This window comes from Myxine glutinosa, chromosome 14, assembly GCF_964187855.1.
Source record: "Myxine glutinosa chromosome 14, kmMyxGlut1.1, whole genome shotgun sequence".
Taxonomy (NCBI): domain Eukaryota; kingdom Metazoa; phylum Chordata; class Myxini; order Myxiniformes; family Myxinidae; genus Myxine; species Myxine glutinosa.
Window position 1 is genome coordinate 12,344,614 of NC_136274.1, and position 23,649 is coordinate 12,368,262.

At 34.8% G+C, this 23,649-nt stretch overlaps 1 protein-coding gene across 1 annotated transcript; it reads left to right on the forward strand.

Moving 5' to 3' along the window:
• Nucleotides 1-3,940: 3,940 nt before the first annotated feature.
• Nucleotides 3,941-22,223, forward strand: LOC137439211 (uncharacterized). Its single transcript, XM_068134941.2, has 2 exons — nt 3,941-4,080; nt 21,545-22,223. Exon 2 carries the CDS (start codon nt 21,566-21,568, stop codon nt 22,040-22,042), a length of 477 nt encoding a protein of 158 aa, XP_067991042.2. The 5' UTR covers nt 3,941-4,080; nt 21,545-21,565; the 3' UTR covers nt 22,043-22,223.
• The last annotated feature ends 1,426 nt before the right edge of the window (nt 22,224-23,649 follow it).

The window sequence follows — 23,649 nt, forward strand, 5'->3', positions numbered from 1 at the left end:
TTAAAGTTTTTAAACAGTCCAGTAAATAAAAGAGAGCTTTTAATGTTTTTAAACAGTCTAGAAAATAAAAGAGAGCTTTTAATGTTTTCAAACAGTTCAGCAAATAAGAGAGAGTTTTTAAACAGTTCAGCGAATAAAAGAGAGCCTTTAAAGTTTTTAAACAGTCTAGAAAATAAAAGAGAGCTTTTAATGTTTTTAAACAGTCCAGAAAATAAAAGAGAGCTTTTAATGTTTTCAAACAGTCCCGAAAATAAAAGAGAGCTTTTAAAGTTTTTAAACAGTTCAGCGAATAAAAGAGAGCCTTTAAAGTTTTTAAACAGTCCAGAAAATAAAAGAGAGCTTTTAATGGTTTTAAACAGTCCCGAAAATAAAAGAGAGCTTTTAATGTTTTTAAACAGTTCAGCAAATAAGAGAGAGTTTTTAAACAGTTCAGAAAATAAAAGAGAGCTTTTAATGTTTTTAAACAGTTCAGCAAATAAGAGAGAGTTTTTAAACAGTTCAGAAAATAAAAGAGAGCTTTTAATGTTTTTAAACAGTTCCGCAAATAAGAGAGAGTTTTTAAACAGTTCAGCGAATAAAAGAGAGCCTTTAAAGTTTTTAAACAGTCCAGAAAATAAAAGAGAGCTGTTAATGTTTTTAAACAGTCTAGAAAATAAAAGAGAGCTTTTAATGTTTTCAAACAGTTCAGCAAATAAGAGAGAGTTTTTAAACAGTTCAGCGAATAAAAGAGAGCCTTTAAAGTTTTTAAACAGTCCAGAAAATAAAAGAGAGCTTTTAATGTTTTTAAACAGTCCAGAAAATAAAAGAGAGCTTTTAATGGTTTTAAACAGTCCCGAAAATAAAAGAGAGCTTTTAATGTTTTTAAACAGTTCAGCAAATAAGAGAGAGTTTTTAAACAGTTCAGAAAATAAAAGAGAGCTTTTAATGTTTTTAAACAGTTCAGCAAATAAGAGAGAGTTTTTAAACAGTTCAGAAAATAAAAGAGAGCTTTTAATGTTTTTAAACAGTCCCGAAAATATAAGAGAGCTTTTAATGTTTTTAAACAGTTCCGCAAATAAGAGAGAGTTTTTAAACAGTTCAGCGAATAAAAGAGAGCCTTTAAAGTTTTTAAACAGTCCAGAAAATAAAAGAGAGCTTTTAATGTTTTTAAACAGTCTAGAAAATAAAAGAGAGCTTTTAATGTTTTCAAACAGTTCAGCAAATAAGAGAGAGTTTTTAAACAGTTCAGCGAATAAAAGAGAGCCTTTAAAGTTTTTAAACAGTCCAGAAAATAAAAGAGAGCTTTTAATGTTTTTAAACAGTCCAGAAAATAAAAGAGAGCTTTTAATGTTTTCAAACAGTCCCGAAAATAAAAGAGAGCTTTTAAAGTTTTTAAACAGTTCAGCGAATAAAAGAGCCTTTAAAGTTTTTAAACAGTCCAGAAAATAAAAGAGAGCTTTTAATGGTTTTAAACAGTCCCAAAAATAAAAGAGAGCTTTTAATGTTTTTAAACAGTTCAGCAAATAAGAGAGAGTTTTTAAACAGTTCAGAAAATAAAAGAGAGCTTTTAATGTTTTTAAACAGTTCAGCAAATAAGCGAGAGTTTTTAAACAGTTCAGAAAATAAAAGAGAGCTTTTAATGTTTTTAAACAGTTCAGCAAATATGAGAGAGTTTTTAAACAGTTCAGAAAATAAAAGAGAGCTTTTAATGTTTTTAAACAGTCCCGAAAATAAAAGAGAGCTTTTAATGTTTTCAAACAGTTCAGCAAATAAGAGTTTTTGAAGTTTTTAAACAGTTCAGCAAATAAGAGAGAGTTTTTAAACAGTTCAGAAAATAAAAGAGAGCTTTTAATGTTTTTAAACAGTTCAGCAAATAAGCGAGAGTTTTTAAACAGTTCAGAAAATAAAAGAGAGCTTTTAATGTTTTTAAACAGTCCCGAAAATATAAGAGAGCTTTTAATGTTTTTAAACAGTTCAGCAAATAAGAGAGAGTTTTGAAACAGTTCAGAAAATAAAAGAGAGCCTTTAAAGTTTTTAAACAGTCCAGAAAATAAAAGAGAGCTTTTAATGTTTTTAAACAGTCCCGAAAATAAAAGAGAGCTTTTAATGTTTTTAAACAGTTCCGCAAATAAGAGAGAGTTTTTAAACAGTTCAGCGAATAAAAGAGAGCCTTTAAAGTTTTTAAACAGTCCAGAAAATAAAAGAGAGCTTTTAATGTTTTTAAACAGTCTAGAAAATAAAAGAGAGCTTTTAATGTTTTCAAACAGTTCAGCAAATAAGAGAGAGTTTTTAAACAGTTCAGCGAATAAAAGAGAGCCTTTAAAGTTTTTAAACAGTCCAGAAAATAAAAGAGAGCTTTTAATGTTTTTAAACAGTCCAGAAAATAAAAGAGAGCTTTTAATGTTTTCAAACAGTCCCGAAAATAAAAGAGAGCTTTTAAAGTTTTTAAACAGTTCAGCGAATAAAAGAGAGCCTTTAAAGTTTTTAAACAGTCCAGAAAATAAAAGAGAGCTTTTAATGGTTTTAAACAGTCCCGAAAATAAAAGAGAGCTTTTAATGTTTTTAAACAGTTCAGCAAATAAGAGAGAGTTTTTAAACAGTTCAGAAAATAAAAGAGAGCTTTTAATGTTTTTAAACAGTTCAGCAAATATGAGAGAGTTTGTAAACAGTCCCGAAAATAAAAGAGAGTTTTAAAAGTTTTTAAAGAGTTCAGCAAATAAGAGAGAGTTTTTAAAGTTTTTAAATAGTCAAGGAAATAAGAGAGAGTTTTTAAAGTTTTTAAATAGTCAAGGAAATAAGAGAGAGTTTTCAAACAGTCCAGAAAATAAAAGAGAGCTTTTAAAGTTTTTAAACAGTCCAGAAAATAAAAGTTTTTGAAGTTTTTAAACAGTTCAGCAAATAAGAGTTTTAAATGTTTTCAAACAGTTCAGCAAATAAGAGTTTTTAATGTTTTTAAAGGGTTCAGCAAATAAGACAGTTTTTAATGTTTTTAAAGGGTTCAGCAAATAAGACGGTTTTTATGTTTTTAAAGGGTTCAGCAAATAAGAGTTTTAAATGTTTTCAAACAGTTCAGCAAATAAGAGTTTTTAATGTTTTTAAAGGGTTCAGCAAATAAGACAGTTTTTAATGTTTTTAAAGGGTTCAGCAAATAAGAGAGTTTTTAAAGTTTTTACTCGAAGTCCCCCTCCCCTTCCACTTTTAAAATCGTACATCCCCAAGTGACATTGTGATATTACTGAAATCCTGTTTGTGCTGGGCACCTCTTCGTTCGCCACTGTGCACCCACCACCACTTCCTTCACCATGTGGGTGTGGGTGGCGTCGTGGGCGTGCTCGTGGATTGGGTGTGGGGGTTGGAGGCAGGAGGGCCCAGATGTGACCAGGCATGATGGACTCGCAGTGTTCGCGGTTCCTTAGTCACTGAATCAACGGTTCCAGGAAAGTCTGTCTGAAGCCACATCCGCCCGATATTTTCCATGCGCCAAGTCCAAAGCCACGAAATGGTATCTAAATCGGTTCATTTAGCCCTGGGTTGTTCCACGGCCAAGGCGTGGTAACACCGAGTACACGTCAAAATGACCACTTAGTCCATGGATGTTTTTTTGTCATTCCATCTTTATGGCTTGACTGCTCGGATCTGGGATTGGCACAACCACGGATTCACCGGGATTGGCACCACCGTGGGTCCACCCTCATTGGCACCACCGTGGGTCCACCCTCATTGGAACCACCGTGGGTCCACCCTCATTGGCACCACCGTGGGTCCACCCTCATTGGCACCACCGTGGGTCCACCCTCATTGGCACCACCGTGGGTCCACCCTCATTGGCACCACCGTGGGTCCACCCTCATTGGCACCACCGTGGGTCCACCCTCATTGGCACCACCGTGGGTCCACCCTCATTGGCACCACCGTGGGTCCACCCTCGTTGGCACGAATGGATTGAACTCATCAATTCACTTTGCTTTGTTCTGACGATCGTTCGGGTACAGGACGTGATGTCACCACATGTGGTTCCTTCGAAAGTTAACGGTTTCGTTTCAGGAAGCGCGACGGCATTTCCACGGCACGTCCGAACCGAGCAGAGCGAACGTTGCTTTGGTGAGTTTGTTTTATATCATGTTAAATTATTCATATAAACTCCATTTTAATCCCGTTATTACTCGAGTACTGTTTAACCGCATCGCAGGCCTCGTCCTCTTACACCTCATAAAACACATCGACATCCATTTCATTTTCAATCTCAAAACACATCAATCTGCTTAAAAAACTGAAACGTCGTTTCTTTCACATCACACGGTCCACACGGACCAGGTCACGGGGAATCCGATCTGTGATTCTTGCGATCTACACATCTGGTTTGTATCCAACCCGACGACCGCACTCTAGGTTGTAACTTCTATCCAACCCAATGACACCTAACCTGATGACACCCAACCCAATGACACCCAACCCAACGACACCCAACCCGACGACACCCAACCTGATGACACCCAACCCAACGACACCCAACCCGATGATACCTAAGGTGATGACACCAAACCCAATGACACCCAACCAAACGTCACCCAACCCGACGACACCCAACCTGATGACACCCAACCCAACGACCGCACTCTGGGTTGTAACTTCCATCCAACCCAATGACACCGAACCTGATGACACCCAACCTAATCACACCCAACCTGAGGACACCCAACCTGATGACACCCAACCCGACAACACCCAACCTGATGACACCCAACCTGATGACACCCAACCTGATGACATCCAACCCGACGACACCCAACCCGACGGCACCCATTCGGACGGCACCCAATCGGACGACACCCAATCCAACGATACCCAACCCGACGACACCCAACCTGATGGCACCCAACCTGATGACACCCAACCTGATGACACCCAACCCGATGACATCCAACCCGACGACACCCATCCTGATGACACCCAACCCGACGACACCCACCCGGATGACACCCACCCAGATGACACCCAACCTGATGACACCCAACCTGATGACATCCAACCCGACAACACCCAACCTGATGACACCCAACCTGATGACATCCAATCCAACGACACCCAACCCGACGACACGCACCCGGATGACACCCAACCTGATGACACCCAACCTAATGACACCCAACCTCATAACACCCAACCTGATGACACCGAAACGGATGACACCCAACCCGATGACATCCAACCCGATGACACCCAACCTCCAACCCAACGACACCCAACCCGACGACACCCACCCGGATGACACCCAACCTGATGACACCCAACCCAACGACACCCAACCCGACGACACCCAACACGACGACACCCAACCTGACGACACCGACTCGGATGACACCCAACCTGATGACACCCAACCTGATGACACCCAACCCAACGACACCCAACCTGATGACACCCACCTGATGACAACCAACCTGATGACACCCAACCCAACGACACCCACCTGGATGACACCCAACCTGATGACACCCAACCTGATGACATCCAACCTGATGACATCCAACCCAACGACACCCAACCCGACGACACCCACCTGGATGACACCCAACCTGATGACACCCAACCTAATGACACCCAACCCGATGACATCCAACCTGACGACACCCAACCTGATGACACCCAACCCAACGACACCCAACCCGACGACACCCAACCCGACAACACCCAATTGGATGACACCCAACCGGATGACACCCAATCGGATGACACCCAACCTGATGACACCCAACCCAACGACACACAACCTGATGACACCCAACCCAACGACACCCAACCCAACGACACCCAACCTGATGACACCCAACCTGATGACACCCAACCTGATGACACCCAACCTGATGACACCCAACCTGATGACATCCAACCCGACGACATGCAACCTGATGACACCCAACCCAATGACACCCAACCTGATGACACTCAACCTGATGACACCCAACCCGACGACACCCAACCCGACGACACCCAATCGGATGACACCCAACCTGATGACACCCAACCTGATGACACCCAACCTGATGACACCCAACCCGACGACACCCAACCTGATGACATCCAACCCGATGACACCCACCCCGACGACACCCAACCCGACGGCACCCAATCGGATGGCACCCAATCAGACGACACCCAATCCAACGACACCCAATCCAACAACACCCAACCTGACGATTGACACCCAACCTGATGACACCCAACCTGATGACACCCAACCCAACGACACACAACCTGATGACACCCAACCCGACAACACCCAATTGGACAACACCCAATCGGATGATACCCAACCTGATGACACCCAACCCAATGACACACAACCTGATGACACTCAACATCTGTCATCAGATGTTCACAGATGTAACAACACCCAACCTGATGACTGACACCCAACCTGATGACACCCAACCTGATGACACCCAACCCAACGACACACAACCTGATGACACCCAACCCAACGATACCCAACCCAACGATACCCAACCCGACGACATCCAATCGGATGACACCCAACCTGATGACACCCAACCTGATGACACCCAATCCAGCGATCCAACGACAGATGTAACATTTTTGTTTTTGTTCACAGATGTAACATTTTTGTTTTTGTTCACAAATGTGACATTTTGTTTGTGTTCACAAATGTAACATTTTTGTTTGTGTTCACAGATGAAACCTTTTTGTTTATGTTCACAGATGTAACCTTTTTGTTTGTGTTGACAGATGTAACATTTTTGTTTGTGTTCACAGATGTAACCTTTTTGTTTCTGTTCACAGATGTAACCTTTTTGTTTGTGTTGACAGATGTAACCTTTTTGTTTGTGTTCACAAATGTAACATTTTTGTTTGTGTTCACAAATGTAACCTTTTTGTTTGTGTTCACAAATGTAACATTTTTGTTTGTGTACACAAATGTAACCTTTTTCTTTGTGTTCACAGATGTAACCTTTTTGTTTGTGTTCACAAATGTAACCTTTTTCTTTGTGTTCACAGATGTAACCTTTTTCTTTGTGTTCACAGATGTAGCCTTTTTGTTTGTGTTCACAAATGTAACATTTTTGTTTATGTTCACAGATGTAAACTTTTTCTTTGTGTTCACAGATGTAACCTTTTTGTTTATGTTCACAGATGTAACCTTTTTGTTTATGTTCACAGATGTAACCTTTTTGTTTATGTTCACAGATGTAACATTTTTGTTTGTGTTCACAGATGTAACCTTTTTCTTTGTGTTCACAGATGTAACCTTTTTGTTTATGTTCACAGATGTAACATTTTTGTTTATGTTCACAAATGTAACCTTTTTGTTTGTGATCACAGATGTAACCTTTTTGTTTGTGTTCACAAATGTAACCTTTCTGTTTGTGTTCACAAATGTAACATTTTTGTTTGTGTTCACAAATGTAACCTTTTTGTTTGTGTTCACAAATGTAACCTTTTTGTTTGTGTTCACAAATGTAACATTTTTGTTTGTGTTCACACATGTAACCTTTTTGTTTGTGTTCACAGATGTAACCTTTTTGTTTGTGTTCACAAATGTAACCTTTTTGTTTGTGTTCACAGATGTAACCTTTTTGTTTATGTTCACAAATGTAACATTTTTGTTTGTGTTCACACATGTAACCTTTTTGTTTGTGTTCACAGATGTAACCTTTTTGTTTGTGTTCACAAATGTAACCTTTTTGTTTGTGTTCACACATGTAACCTTTTTGTTTGTGTTCACAGATGTAACCTTTTTGTTTGTGTTCACAAATGTAACCTTTTTGTTTGTGTTCACAGATGTAACCTTTTTGTTTATGTTCACAAATGTAACCTTTTTGTTTGTGTTCACAAATGTAACCTTTTTGTTTGTGTTCACAAATGTAACCTTTTTGTTTATGTTCAGAAATGTAACCTTTTTCTTTGTGTTCACAGATGTAACCTTTTTGTTTGTGTTCACAAATGTAACCTTTTTCTTTGTGTTCACAAATGTAACCTTTTTGTTTATGTTCACATGTAACCTTTTTGTTTGTGTTCACAAATGTAACCTTTTTGTTTGTGTTCACAGATGTAACCTTTTTCTTTGTGTTCACAGATGTAACCTTTTTGTTTGTGTTCACAGATGGAACCTTTTTGTTTGTGTTCACAGCTGTAACCTTTTTGTTTGTGTTCACAAATGTAACATTTTTGTTTATGTTCACAGATGTAACCTTTTTGTTTGTGTTCACAAATGTAACCTTTTTCTTTGTGTTCACAGATGTAACCTTTTTGTTTATGTTCACAAATGTAACATTTTTGTTTGTGTTCACAGATGTAACCTTTTTCTTTGTGTTCACATATGGAACCTTTTTGTTTGTGTTCACAAATGTAACCTTTTTGTTTGTGTTCACAGATGTAACCTTTTTGTTTGTGTTCACAAATGTAACATTTTTGTTTGTGTTCACAGATGTAACATTTTTGTTTGTGTTCACAAATGTAACCTTTTTGTTTGTGTTCACAGATGTAACCTTTTTGTTTGTGTTCACAAATGTAACCTTTTTCTTTGTGTTCACAGATGTAACCTTGTTGTTTGTGTTCACAAATGTAACCTTTTTCTTTGTGTTCACAGATGTAACCTTTTTCTTTGTGTTCACAAATGTAACCTTTTTCTTTGTGTTCACAAATGTAACCTTTTTGTTTATGTTCACAAATGTCACCTTTTTGTTTATGTTCACAAATGTAACCTTTTTGTTTGTGTTCACAGATGCAACGTTTTTGTTTATGTTCACAGATGTAACCTTTTTGTTTGTGTTCACAGATGTAACCTTTTTCTTTGTGTTCACAGATGTAACCTTTTTGTTTGTGTTCACAGATGTAACATTTTTGTTTATGTTCACAAATGTCACCTTTTTGTTTGTGTTCACGGATGTAACCTTTTTGTTTGTGTTCACAGATGTAACCTTTTTGTTTGTGTTCTCAGATGTAACCTTTTTGTTTATGTTCACAGATGTAACCTTTTTGTTTGTGTTCACAGATGTAACCTTTTTGTTTGTGTTCACAGATGTAACCTTTTTGTTTATGTTCACAGATGTAACCTTTTTGTTTGTGTTCACAGATGTAACCTTTTTGTTTGTGTTCTCAGATGTAACCTTTTTGTTTATGTTCACAAATGTAACCTTTTTGTTTGTGTTCTCAGATGTAACCTTTTTGTTTGTGTTCTCAGATGTAACCTTTTTATTTATGTTCACAAATGTAACCTTTTTGTTTTTGTTCTCAGATGTAACCTTTTTGTTTGTGTTCACAGATGTAACCTTTTTGTTTGTGTTCTCAGATGTAACCTTTTTGTTTATGTTCTCAGATGTAACCTTTTTGTTTGTGTTCTCAGATGTAACCTTTTTGTTTGTGTTCTCAGATGTAACATTTTTGTTTATGTTCACAGCTGTAACCGTTTTGTTTGTGTTCACAGATGTAACCTTTTTGTTTATGTTCACAGATGTAACCTTTTTGTTTATGTTCACAGATGTAACCTTTTTGTTTGTGTTCACAGATGTAACCTTTTTGTTTGTGTTCACAGATGTAACCTTTTTGTTTGTGTTCTCAGATGTAACCTTTTTGTTTATGTTCACAAATGAAACATTTTTGTTTATGTTCTCAGATGTAACCTTTTTGTTTGTGTTCACAGATGTAACCTTTTTGTTTGTGTTCACAGATGTAACCTTTTTGTTTATGTTCACAGATGTAACCTTTTTGTTTGTGTTCACAGATGTAACCTTTTTGTTTGTGTTCACAGATGTAACCTTTTTGTTTGTGTTCACAGATGTAACCTTTTTCTTTGTGTTCACAGCTGTAACCTTTTTGTTTGTGTTCACAGATGTAACATTTTTGTTTGTGTTCACAAATGTAACCTTTTTGTTTGTGTTCACAGATGTAACCTTTTTGTTTGTGTTCACAAATGTAACATTTTTGTTTGTGTTCACAAATGTAACCTTTTTCTTTGTGTTCACAGATGTAACCTTGTTGTTTGTGTTCACAAATGTAACCTTTTTCTTTGTGTTCACAGATGTAACCTTTTTCTTTGTGTTCACAAATGTAACCTTTTTCTTTGTGTTCACAAATGTAACCTTTTTGTTTATGTTCACAAATGTCACCTTTTTGTTTATGTTCACAGATGTAACCTTTTTGTTTGTGTTCACAGATGCAACGTTTTTGTTTATGTTCACAGATGTAACCTTTTTGTTTGTGTTCACAGATGTAACCTTTTTCTTTGTGTTCACAGATGTAACCTTTTTGTTTGTGTTCACAGATGTAACATTTTTGTTTATGTTCACAAATGTCACCTTTTTGTTTGTGTTCACAGATGTAACCTTTTTGTTTGTGTTCACAAATGTAACGTTTTTGTTTATGTTCACAAATGTAACCTTTTTCTTTGTGTTCACAAATGTAACCTTTTTCTTTAGTGTTCACAGATGTAACCTTTTTCTTTGTGTTCACAAATGTAACCTTTTTGTTTATGTTCACAAATGTCACCTTTTTGTTTATGTTCACAAATGTAACCTTTTTGTTTGTGTTCACAGATGCAACGTTTTTGTTTATGTTCACAGATGTAACCTTTTTGTTTGTGTTCACAGATGTAACCTTTTTCTTTGTGTTCACAGATGTAACCTTTTTGTTTGTGTTCACAGATGTAACATTTTTGTTTATGTTCACAAATGTCACCTTTTTGTTTGTGTTCACGGATGTAACCTTTTTGTTTGTGTTCACAGATGTAACCTTTTTGTTTGTGTTCTCAGATGTAACCTTTTTGTTTATGTTCACAGATGTAACCTTTTTGTTTGTGTTCACAGATGTAACCTTTTTGTTTGTGTTCACAGATGTAACCTTTTTGTTTATGTTCACAGATGTAACCTTTTTGTTTGTGTTCACAGATGTAACCTTTTTGTTTGTGTTCTCAGATGTAACCTTTTTGTTTATGTTCACAAATGTAACCTTTTTGTTTGTGTTCTCAGATGTAACCTTTTTGTTTGTGTTCTCAGATGTAACCTTTTTATTTATGTTCACAAATGTAACCTTTTTGTTTTTGTTCTCAGATGTAACCTTTTTGTTTGTGTTCACAGATGTAACATTTTTGTTTGTGTTCTCAGATGTAACCTTTTTGTTTATGTTCTCAGATGTAACCTTTTTGTTTGTGTTCTCAGATGTAACCTTTTTGTTTGTGTTCTCAGATGTAACATTTTTGTTTATGTTCACAGCTGTAACCGTTTTGTTTGTGTTCACAGATGTAACCTTTTTGTTTATGTTCACAGATGTAACCTTTTTGTTTGTGTTCACAGATGTAACCTTTTTGTTTGTGTTCACAGATGTAACCTTTTTGTTTGTGTTCACAGATGTAACCTTTTTGTTTGTGTTCTCAGATGTAACCTTTTTGTTTATGTTCACAAATGAAACATTTTTGTTTATGTTCTCAGATGTAACCTTTTTGTTTGTGTTCACAGATTTAACCTTTTTGTTTGTGTTCACAGATGTAACCTTTTTGTTTATGTTCACAGATGTAACCTTTTTGTTTGTGTTCACAGATGTAACCTTTTTGTTTGTGTTCACAGATGTAACCTTTTTGTTTGTGTTCACAGATGTAACCTTTTTCTTTGTGTTCACAGATGTAACCTTTTTGTTTGTGTTCACAGATGTAACATTTTTGTTTGTGTTCACAAATGTAACCTTTTTGTTTGTGTTCACAGATGTAACCTTTTTGTTTGTGTTCACAAATGTAACATTTTTGTTTGTGTTCACAAATGTAACCTTTTTCTTTGTGTTCACAGATGTAACCTTGTTGTTTGTGTTCACAAATGTAACCTTTTTCTTTGTGTTCACAGATGTAACCTTTTTCTTTGTGTTCACAAATGTAACCTTTTTCTTTGTGTTCACAAATGTAACCTTTTTGTTTATGTTCACAAATGTCACCTTTTTGTTTATGTTCACAGATGTAACCTTTTTGTTTGTGTTCACAGATGCAACGTTTTTGTTTATGTTCACAGATGTAACCTTTTTGTTTGTGTTCACAGATGTAACCTTTTTCTTTGTGTTCACAGATGTAACCTTTTTGTTTGTGTTCACAGATGTAACATTTTTGTTTATGTTCACAAATGTCACCTTTTTGTTTGTGTTCACAGATGTAACCTTTTTGTTTGTGTTCACAAATGTAACGTTTTTGTTTATGTTCACAAATGTAACCTTTTTCTTTGTGTTCACAAATGTAACCTTTTTCTTTAGTGTTCACAGATGTAACCTTTTTCTTTGTGTTCACAAATGTAACCTTTTTCTTTGTGTTCACAGATGTAACCTTTTTCTTTGTGTTCACAAATGTAACCTTTTTCTTTGTGTTCACAAATGTAACCTTTTTGTTTGTGTTCACAGATGTAACCTTTTTCTTTGTGTTCACAAATGTAACCTTTTTCTTTGTGTTCACAAATGTAACCTTTTTGTTTGTGTTCACAGATGTAACCTTTTTCTTTGTGTTCACAGATGTAACCTTTTTCTTTGTGTTCACAAATGTAACCTTTTTCTTTGTGTTCACAAATGTCACCTTTTTCTTTGTGTTCACAGATGTAACCTTTTTGTTTGTGTTCACAGATGTAACCTTTTTCTTTGTGTTCACAAATGTAACCTTTTTCTTTGTGTTCACAAATGTAACCTTTTTGCTTGTGTTCACAGATGTAACCTTGTTGTTTGTGTTCACAAATGTAACCTTTTTGTTTGTGTTCACAGATGTCACCTTTTTCTTTGTGTTCACAAATGTAACCTTTTTCTTTGTGTTCACAAATGTAACCTTTTTCTTTGTGTTCACAAATGTAACCTTTTTGCTTGTGTTCTCAGATGTAACCTTTTTGTTTGTGTTCACAGATGTAACCTTTTTCTTTGTGTTCACAGATGTAACCTTTTTCTTTGTGTTCACAAATGTAACCTTTTTGTTTATGTTCACAAATGAAACATTTTTGTTTATGTTCTCAGATGTAACCTTTTTGTTTGTGTTCTCAGATGTAACCTTTTTGTTTGTGTTCTCAGATGTAACATTTTTGTTTATGTTCACAGATGTAACCGTTTTGTTTGTGTTCACAGATGTAACCTTTTTGTTTATGTTCACAGCTGTAACCTTTTTGTTTGTGTTCACCGATGTAACCTTTTTCTTTGTGTTCACAGATGTAACCTTTTTGTTTATGTTAACAAATGTCACCTTTTTGTTTATGTTCACAGATGTAACCTTTTTGTTTGTGTTCACAGATGCAACGTTTTTGTTTATGTTCACAGATGTAACCTTTTTGTTTGTGTTCACAGATGTAACATTTTTGTTTATGTTCACAAATGTCACCTTTTTGTTTATGTTCACAGATGTAACCTTTTTGTTTGTGTTAACAGATGCAACGTTTTTGTTTATGTTCACAGATGTAACCTTTTTGTTTGTGTTCACAGATGTAACCTTTTTCTTTGTGTTCACAGATGTAACCTTTTTCTTTGTGTTCACAGATGTAACCTTTTTGTTTGTGTTCACAGATGTAACCTTTTTCTTTGTGTTCACAGATGTAACCTTTTTCTTTGTGTTCACAGATGTAACCTTTTTCTTTGTGTTCACAGATGTAACCTTTTTCTTTGTGTTCACAGATGTAACCTTTTTCTTTGTGTTCACAGATGTAACATTTTTGTTTATGTTCACAAATGTCACATTTTTGTTTGTGTTCATAGATGTAACCTTTTTGTTTATGTTCACAGATGTAAACTTTTTGTTTGTGTTCTCAGATGTAACCTTTTTGTTTGTGTTCTCAGATGTAACATTTTTGTTTATGTTCACAGATGTAACCTTTTTGTTTGTGTTCTCAGATGTAACCTTTTTGTTTATGTTCACAGATGTAACCTTTTTGTTTATGTTCTCAGATGTAACCTTTTTGTTTGTGTTCACAGATGTAACCTTTTTGTTTATGTTCACAGATGTAACCTTTTTGTTTATGTTCACAGATGTAACCGTTTTGTTTGTGTTCACAGATGTAAACTTTTTGTTTATGTTCACAGCTGTAACCTTTTTGTTTGTGTTCACAGATGTAACCTTTTTGTTTGTGTTCACAGATGTAACCTTTTTGTTTGTGTTCACAAATGTAACATTTTTGTTTGTGTTCACAGATGTAACCTTTTTCTTTGTGTTCACAGCTGTAACCTTTTTGTTTGTGTTCACAGATGTAACCTTTTTGTTTGTGTTCTCAGATGTAACCTTTTTGTTTGTGTTCACAGCTGTAACCTTTTTGTTTGTGTTCACAGATGTAACCTTTTTGTTTGTGTTCACAGATGTAACCTTTTTGTTTGTGTTCACAAATGAAACATTTTTGTTTGTGTTCACAGATGTAACATTTTTGTTTATGTTCACAACTGTAGCGTTTTTGTTTATGTTCACAGATGTAGCCTTTTTGTTTATGTTCACAAATGTAGCGTTTTTGTTTATGTTCACAGATGTAGCGTTTTTGTTTATGTTCACAGATGTAGCCTTTTTGTTTATGTTCACAAATGTAACATTTTTGTTTATGTTCACAGATGTAGCCTTTTTGTTTATGTTCACAAATGTAACATTTTAGTTTATGTTCACAGATGTAGCCTTTTTGTTTATGTTCACAGATGTAACATTTTTGTTTATGTTCACAAATGTAGCGTTTTTGTTTATGTTCACAGATGTAGCCTTTTTGTTTATGTTCACAAATGTAACATTTTTGTTTATGTTCACAGATGTAGCCTTTTTGTTTATGTTCACAAATGTAACCTTTTTGTTTATGTTCACAAATGTAACATTTTTGTTTGTTTGTAGATGTAACCTTTTTGTTTGTGTTGTCAGATGTAACATTTTTGTTTATGTTCACAGATGTAACCTTTTTGTTTGTGTTCACAGATGTAACCTTTTTGTGTGTGTTCACAGATGTAACCTTTTTGTTTGTGTTCACAGATGTAACCTTTTTGTTTGTGTTCACAAATGTAACCTTTTTCTTTGTGTTCACAGATGTAACCTTTTTCTTTGCGTTCACAAATGTAACCTTTTTCTTTGTGTTCACAGATGTAACCTTTTTGTTTGTGTTCACAGATGCAACGTTTTTGTTTATGTTCACAGATGTAACCTTTTTGTTTGTGTTCACAGATGTAACCTTTTTCTTTGTGTTCACAGATGTAACCTTTTTCTTTGTGTTCATAGATGTAACCTTTTTGTTTGTGTTCACAGATGTAACCTTTTTGTTTGTGTTCACAGATGTAACCTTTTTCTTTGTGTTCACAGATGTAACCTTTTTCTTTGTGTTCACAGATGTAACCTTTTTGTTTGTGTTCACAGATGTAGCCTTTTTGGTTATGTTCACAGATGTAACCTTTTTGTTTATGTTCACAGATGTAACATTTTTGTTTATGTTCACAGATGTAGCCTTTTTGTTTATGTTCACAGATGTAACCTTTTTCTTTGTGTTCACAGATGTAACCTTTTTCTTTGTGTTCACAGATGTAACCTTTTTCTTTGTGTTCACAGATGTAACCTTTTTGTTTATGTTCACAGATGTAGCCTTTTTGTTTATGTTCACAGATGTTACATTTTTGTTTATGTTCACAGATGTAGCCTTTTTGTTTATGTTCACAGATGTAACCTTTTCTTTGTGTTCACAGATGTAACCGTTTTCTTTGTGTTCACAGATGTAACCTTTTTGATTGTGTTCACAGATGCAACGTTTTTGTTTATGTTCACAAATGTAACATTTTTGTTTATGTTCACAGATGTAGCCTTTTTGTTTATGTTCACAGATGTAACCTTTTCGTTTATGTTCACAAATGTAACATTTTTGTTTATGTTCACAGATGTAGCCTTTTTGTTTATGTTCACAGATGTAACCTTTTTGTTTGTGTTCACAGATGTAACCTTTTTCTTTGTGTTCACAGATGTAACCTTTTTCTTTGTGTTCACAGATGTAACCTTTTTGTTTGTGTTCACAGATGCAACGTTTTTGTTTATGTTCACAGATGTAACCTTTTTGTTTGTGTTCACAGATGTAACCTTTTTCTTTGTGTTCACAGATGTAACCTTTTTCTTTGTGTTCACAGATGTAACCTTTTTGTTTGTGTTCACAGATGTAACCTTTTTCTTTGTGTTCACAGATGTAACCTTTTTCTTTGTGTTCACACATGTAACCTTTTTCTTTGTGTTCACAGATGTAACCTTTTTGTTTATGTTCACAGATGTAACCTTTTTGTTTATGTTCACAGATGTAACCTTTTTGTTTATGTTCACAAATGTAACCTTTTTGTTTGTGTTCACAGATGTAACCTTTTTCTTTGTGTTCACAGATGTAACCTTTTTCTTTGTGTTCACAGATGTAACCTTTTTGTTTGTGTTCACAGATGCAACGTTTTTGTTTATGTTCACAGATGTAACCTTTTTGTTTGTGTTCACAGATGTAACCTTTTTCTTTGTGTTCACAGATGTAACCTTTTTGTTTGTGTTCACAGATGTAACCTTTTTGTTTGTGTTCACAGATGTAACCTTTTTGTTTGTGTTCACAGATGTAACCTTTTTGTTTATGTTCACAGATGTAACCTTTTTGTTTGTGTTCACAGATGTAACCTTTTTGTTTATGTTCACAGATGTAACCTTTTTGTTTATGTTCACAAATGTAACCTTTTTGTTTGTGTTCACAGATGTAACCTTTTTGTTTGTGTTATCAGATGTAACCTTTTTGTTTGTGTTCTCAGATGTAACCTTTTTGTTTATGTTCACAAATGTAACCTTTTTGTTTGTGTTCTCAGATGTAACCTTTTTGTTTATGTTCACAAATGTAACCTTTTTGTTTGTGTTCTCAGATGTAACCTTTTTGTTTATGTTCACAAATGTAACCTTTTTGTTTGTGTTCTCAGATGTAACCTTTTTCTTTGTGTTCTCAGATGTAACCTTTTTGTTTATGTTCACATATGTAACCTTTTTGTTTGTGTTCTCAGATGTAACCTTTTTGTTTGTGTTCACAGATGTAACCTTTTTGTTTATGTTCACAGATGTAACCTTTTTCTTTGTGTTCACAGATGTAACCTTTTTCTTTGTGTTCACAGATGTAACCTTTTTCTTTGTGTTCACAGATGTAACCTTTTTGTTTGTGTTCACAGATGCAACGTTTTTGTTTATGTTCACAGATGTAACCTTTTTGTTTGTGTTCACAGATGTAACCTTTTTCTTTGTGTTCACAGATGTAACCTTTTTCTTTGTGTTCACAGATGTAACCTTTTTGTTTGTGTTCACAGATGTAACCTTTTTCTTTGTGTTCACAGATGTAACCTTTTTGTTTATGTTCACAGATGTAACCTTTTTGTTTGTGTTCACAGATGTAACCTTTTGTTTATGTTCACAGATGTAACCTTTTTGTTTATGTTCACAAATGTAACCTTTTTGTTTGTGTTCACAGATGTAACCTTTTTGTTTATGTTCACAGATGTAACCTTTTTGTTTGTGTTATCAGATGTAACCTTTTTGTTTGTGTTCTCAGATGTAACCTTTTTGTTTATTTTCACAAATGTAACCTTTTTGTTTGTGTTCTCAGATGTAACCTTTTTGTTTATGTTCACAAATGTAACCTTTTTGTTTGTGTTCACAGATGTAACCTTTTTGTTTATGTTCACAGATGTAACCTTTTTGTTTGTGTTATCAGATGTAACCTTTTTGTTTGTGTTCTCAGATGTAACCTTTTTGTTTGTGTTATCAGATGTAACCTTTTTGTTTATGTTCTCAGATGTAACCTTTTTGTTTGTGTTATCAGATGTAACCTTTTTGTTTGTGTTCTCAGATGTAACATTTTTGTTTATGTTCACAAATGTAACCTTTTTGTTTGTGTTCTCAGATGTAACATTTTTGTTTGTGTTATCAGATGTAACCTTTTTGTTTGTGTTCACAAATGTAACCTTTTTGTTTGTGTTCACAAATGTAACCTTTTTGTTTATGTTCACAGATGTAACCTTTTTGTTTGTGTTCTCAGATGTAACATTTTTGTTTGTGTTATCAGATGTAACCTTTTTGTTTGTGTTCACAAATGTAACATTTTTGTTTATGTTCACAAATGTAACCTTTTTGTTTATGTTCACAGATGTAACCTTTTTGTTTATGTTCACAAATGTAACCTTTTTGTTTGTGTTCTCAGATGTAACATTTTTGTTTATGTTCACAAATGTAACCTTTTTGTTTATGTTCACAAATGTAACCTTTTTGTTTGTGTTCACAGATGTAACCTTTTTGTTTATGTTCACAAATGTAACCTTTTTGTTTGTGTTCTCGGATGTAACATTTTTGTTTGTGTTATCAGATGTAACCTTTTTGTTTGTGTTCACAAATGTAATATTTTTGTTTATGTTCACAAATGTAACCTTTTTGTTTATGTTCACAGATGTAACCTTTTTGTTTGTGTTCTCAGATGTAACATTTTTGTTTATGTTCACAAATGTAACCTTTTTGTTTGTGTTCTCAGATGTAACATTTTTGTTTATGTTCACAGATGTAACCTTTTTGTTTATGTTCACAGATGTAACCTTTTTGTTTATGTTCACAAATGTAACCTTTTTGTTTGTGTTATCAGATGTAACATTTTTGTTTATGTTCACAAATGTAACCTTTTTGTTTATGTTCACAAATGTAACCTTTTTGTTTGTGTTCTCAGATGTAACATTTTTGTTTATGTTCACAAATGTAACCTTTTTGTTTATGTTCACAAATGTAACCTTTTTGTTTGTGTACACAGATGTAACCTTTTTGTTTATGTTCACAAATGTAACCTTTTTGTTTATGTTCACAAATGTAACCTTTTTGTTTATGTTCACAAATGTAACCTTTTTGTTTATGTTCACAAATGTAACCTTTTTGTTTATGTTCACAAATGTAACCTTTTTGTTTGTGTTCACAGATGTAACCTTTTTGTTTATGTTCACAAATGTAACCTTTTTGTTTATGTTCTCAAATGTAACCTTTTTGTTTGTGTTCACAGATGTAACCTTTTTGTTTATGTTCACAAATGTAACCTTTTTGTTTGTGTTCTCAGATGTAACATTTTTGTTTATGTTCACAAATGTAACCTTTTTGTTTATGTTCACAAATGTAACCTTTTTGTTTATGTTCACAAATGTAACCTTTTTCTTTAGTGTTCACAGATGTAACCTTTTTGTTTGTGTTCACAGATGTAACCTTTTTGTTTGTGTTATCAGATGTAACCTTTTTGTTTGTGTTCTCAGATGTAACATTTTTGTTTATGTTCACAGATGTAACCTTTTTGTTTGTGTTCACAAATGTAACCTTTTTGTATATGTTCTCAGATGTAACCTTTTTGTTTGTGTTCACAAATGTAACCTTTTTGTTTGTGTTCTCAGATGTAACCTTTTTGTTTATGTTCACAAATGTAACCTTTTTGTTTGTGTTCTCAGATGTAACCTTTTTGTTTATGTTCACAAATGTAACCTTTTTGTTTGTGTTATCAGATGTAACCTTTTTGTTTGTGTTATCAGATGTAGCCTTTTTGTTTATGTTCTCAGATGTAACCTTTTTGTTTGTGTTATCAGATGTAACCTTTTTGTTTATGTTCTCAGATGTAACCTTTTTGTTTGTGTTATCAGATGTAACCTTTTTGTTTGTGTTCTCAGATGTAACATTTTTGTTTATGTTCACAAATGTAACCTTTTTGTTTGTGTTCTCAGATGTAACATTTTTGTTTGTGTTATCAGATGTAACCTTTTTGTTTGTGTTCACAAATGTAACCTTTTTGTTTGTGTTCACAAATGTAACCTTTTTGTTTGTGTTCACAGATGTAACCTTTTTGTTTGTGTTATCAGATGTAACCTTTTTGTTTGTGTTCTCAGATGTAACATTTTTGTTTATGTTCACAGATGTAACCTTTTTGTTTGTGTTCACAGATGTAACCTTTTTGTTTGTGTTCTCAGATGTAACCTTTTTGTTTGTGTTCACAGATGTAACCTTTTTGTTTGTGTTCACAAATGTAACCTTTTTGTTTGTTCTCAGATGTAACCTTTTTGTTTATGTTCACAAATGTAACCTTTTTGTTTGTGTTCTCAGATGTAACCTTTTTGTTTGTGTTATCAGATGTAACCTTTTTGTTTATGTTCTCAGATGTAACCTTTTTGTTTGTGTTATCAGATGTAACCTTTTTGTTTGTGTTATCAGATGTAACCTTTTTGTTTATGTTCTCAGATGTAACCTTTTTGTTTGTGTTATCAGATGTAACCTTTTTGTTTATGTTCTCAGATGTAACCTTTTTGTTTGTGTTATCAGATGTAACCTTTTTGTTTGTGTTCTCAGATGTAACATTTTTGTTTATGTTCACAAATGTAACCTTTTTGTTTGTGTTCTCAGATGTAACATTTTTGTTTGTGTTATCAGATGTAACCTTTTTGTTTGTGTTCACAAATGTAACCTTTTTGTTTGTGTTCACAAATGTAACCTTTTTGTTTATGTTCACAGATGTAACCTTTTTGTTTGTGTTCTCAGATGTAACATTTTTGTTTGTGTTATCAGATGTAACCTTTTTGTTTGTGTTCACAAATGTAACATTTTTGTTTATGTTCACAAATGTAACCTTTTTGTTTATGTTCACAGATGTAACCTTTTTGTTTATGTTCACAAATGTAACCTTTTTGTTTGTGTTCTCAGATGTAACATTTTTGTTTGTGTTATCAGATGTAACCTTTTTGTTTGTGTTCACAAATGTAATATTTTTGTTTATGTTCACAAATGTAACCTTTTTGTTTATGTTCACAGATGTAACCTTTTTGTTTGTGTTCTCAGATGTAACATTTTTGTTTATGTTCACAAATGTAACCTTTTTGTTTGTGTTCTCAGATGTAACATTTTTGTTTATGTTCACAGATGTAACCTTTTTGTTTATGTTCACAGATGTAACCTTTTTGTTTATGTTCACAAATGTAACCTTTTTGTTTGTGTTATCAGATGTAACATTTTTGTTTATGTTCACAAATGTAACCTTTTTGTTTATGTTCACAAATGTAACCTTTTTGTTTGTGTTCTCAGATGTAACATTTTTGTTTATGTTCACAAATGTAACCTTTTTGTTTATGTTCACAAATGTAACCTTTTTGTTTGTGTTCACAGATGTAACCTTTTTGTTTATGTTCACAAATGTAACCTTTTTGTTTGTGTTCACAGATGTAACCTTTTTGTTTATGTTCACAGATGTAACCTTTTTGTTTATGTTCACAGATGTAACCTTTTTGTTTATGTTCACAGATGTAACCTTTTTGTTTATGTTCACAAATGTAACCTTTTTGTTTATGTTCACAAATGTAACCTTTTTGTTTATGTTCACAAATGTAACCTTTTTGTTTATGTTCACAAATGTAACCTTTTTGTTTATGTTCACAAATGTAACCTTTTTGTTTGTGTTCACAAATGTAACCTTTTTGTTTATGTTCACAAATGTAACCTTTTTGTTTGTGTTCACAAATGTAACCTTTTTGTTTGTGTTCACAGATGTAACCTTTTTGTTTGTGTTCACAGATGTAACATTTTTGTTTATGTTCACAGATGTAACAGCAGCCGTAGAGAATGGACAGTCGCCCCTGGATCACACTTGTGTTGCTGCTCGCCATCGTGCACGTTTGCCCTGCACAGCGAGGTGAGGGTGCTGGAAGACGGAATCGAACCGATGGCGGTGAGCAGCGAGAGGCAACGACGACGCTGAACTCGTCGCCCAAACTCAACGACAATGTCCGAAACTCAACGAACGACGACGACACTGAACCTGCCCGAGGTGAACACGGATTCCCGTGGAAGACGCAATACGCCCTCGCCCTGGCGCTCGTCTCTGCGATGGCCTTCGTGTTCATGGTGTCCACCATCATCCTCGGCAGCTACGTCACTGTGACGTCGTTGAAAAGAGCTGTGAGCGGCTCCGAAGACATTAATTTCTCTTCTGCGCCGAACGACAAGGACGATTTGATGCCCTTTTCTTTCACCTTTTTGTCCGACTCGCCCACACACAGCGGACAAAAACGGTATTCTTCTCAACTTGTGTACGTTTAGTGTCGCCTCGCCTGGTATATCCGTTGCTTGTCCAACAGGGACATCTCAGAATTCCCTTTATCTTTTATAACATTCTTTACTCCTGTCGTTATTTTGGGTTTATAACATTGTTTACATCCTTCCTACAAAAAATGATTGTTATTGAGATCACATAATGTGGCGCATTAAACTTTAAAGTGTATGAAGGTTTCACGGTTGTTTGACCTCGAGAATTCGTCCAACACACAGTTTTCCTTGGGATTGAGTCCTCCATTTGTGGTGGAAAAGGCACCATTCCATTTTGCAGAATACGCAAGGAGGCATTAAGCTGGCTGTCCCATTTGCTTGCGATTGATTGTAGACACTGAAGACAACACTGTGCTTTTCGAAAGGACAAGACCACTGTGTACCGATACCTGGCCCAATGTTAATGTGTGGAGGCATTGTATCAGTCGCATGTACCCTGGTCATGATGTAACCAGCAGAGTGAATTAGTGAATGAATCACAGTCTGGTCATGATGTAACCAGCAGAGTGAGTTAGTGAATGAATCACAGTCTGGTCATGATGTAACCAGCAGAGTGAATTAGTGAATGAATCATAGTTTGGTCATGATGTAACCAGCAGAGTGAATTAGTGAATGAATCACAGTCTGGTCATGATGTAACCAGCAGAGTGAGTTAATGAATGAATCATAGTCTGGTCATGATGTAACCAGCAGAGTGAGTGAGTGAATGAATCATAGTCTGGTCATGATGTAACCAGCAGAGTGAGTTAATGAATGAATCATAGTCTGGTCATGATGTAACCAGCAGAGTGAGTTAGTGAATGAATCACACTCTGGTCATGATGTAACCAGCAGAGTGAATTCGTGAATGAATCATAGTCTGGTTATGATGTAACCAGCAGAGTGAGTTAGTGAATGAATCACAGTCTGGTCAGGATGTAACCAGCAGAGTGAATTAGTGAATGAATCATAGTCTGGTCATGATGTAACCAGCAGAGTGAATTAGTGAATGAATCACAGTCTGGTCAGGATGTAACCAGCAGAGTGAATTAGTGAATGAATCACAGTCTGGTCAGGATGTAACCAGCAGAGTGAATTAGTGAATGAATCATAGTCTGGTCATGATGTAACCAGCAGAGTGAGTTAGTGAATGAATCATAGTCTGGTCATGATGTAACCAGCAGAGTGAGTTAATGAATGAATCATAGTCTGGTCATGATGTAACCAGCAGAGTGAGTTAATGAATGAATCATAGTCTGGTCAGGATGTAACCAGCAGAGTGAATTAGTGAATGAATCATAGTCTGGTCATGATGTAACCAGCAGAGTGAGTTAGTGAATGAATCATAGTCTGGTCATGATGTAACCAGCAGAGTGAATTAGTGAATGAATCATAGTCTGGTCATGATGTAACCAGCAGAGTGAATTAGTGAATGAATCATAGTCTGGTCATGATGTAACCAGCAGAGTGAATTCGTGAATGAATCATAGTCTGGTCATGATGTAACCAGCAGAGTGAGTTAGTGAATGAATCATAGTCTGGTCATGATGTAACCAGCAGAGTGAATTAGTGAATGAATCATAGTCTGGTCATGATGTAACCAGCAGAGTGAATTCGTGAAT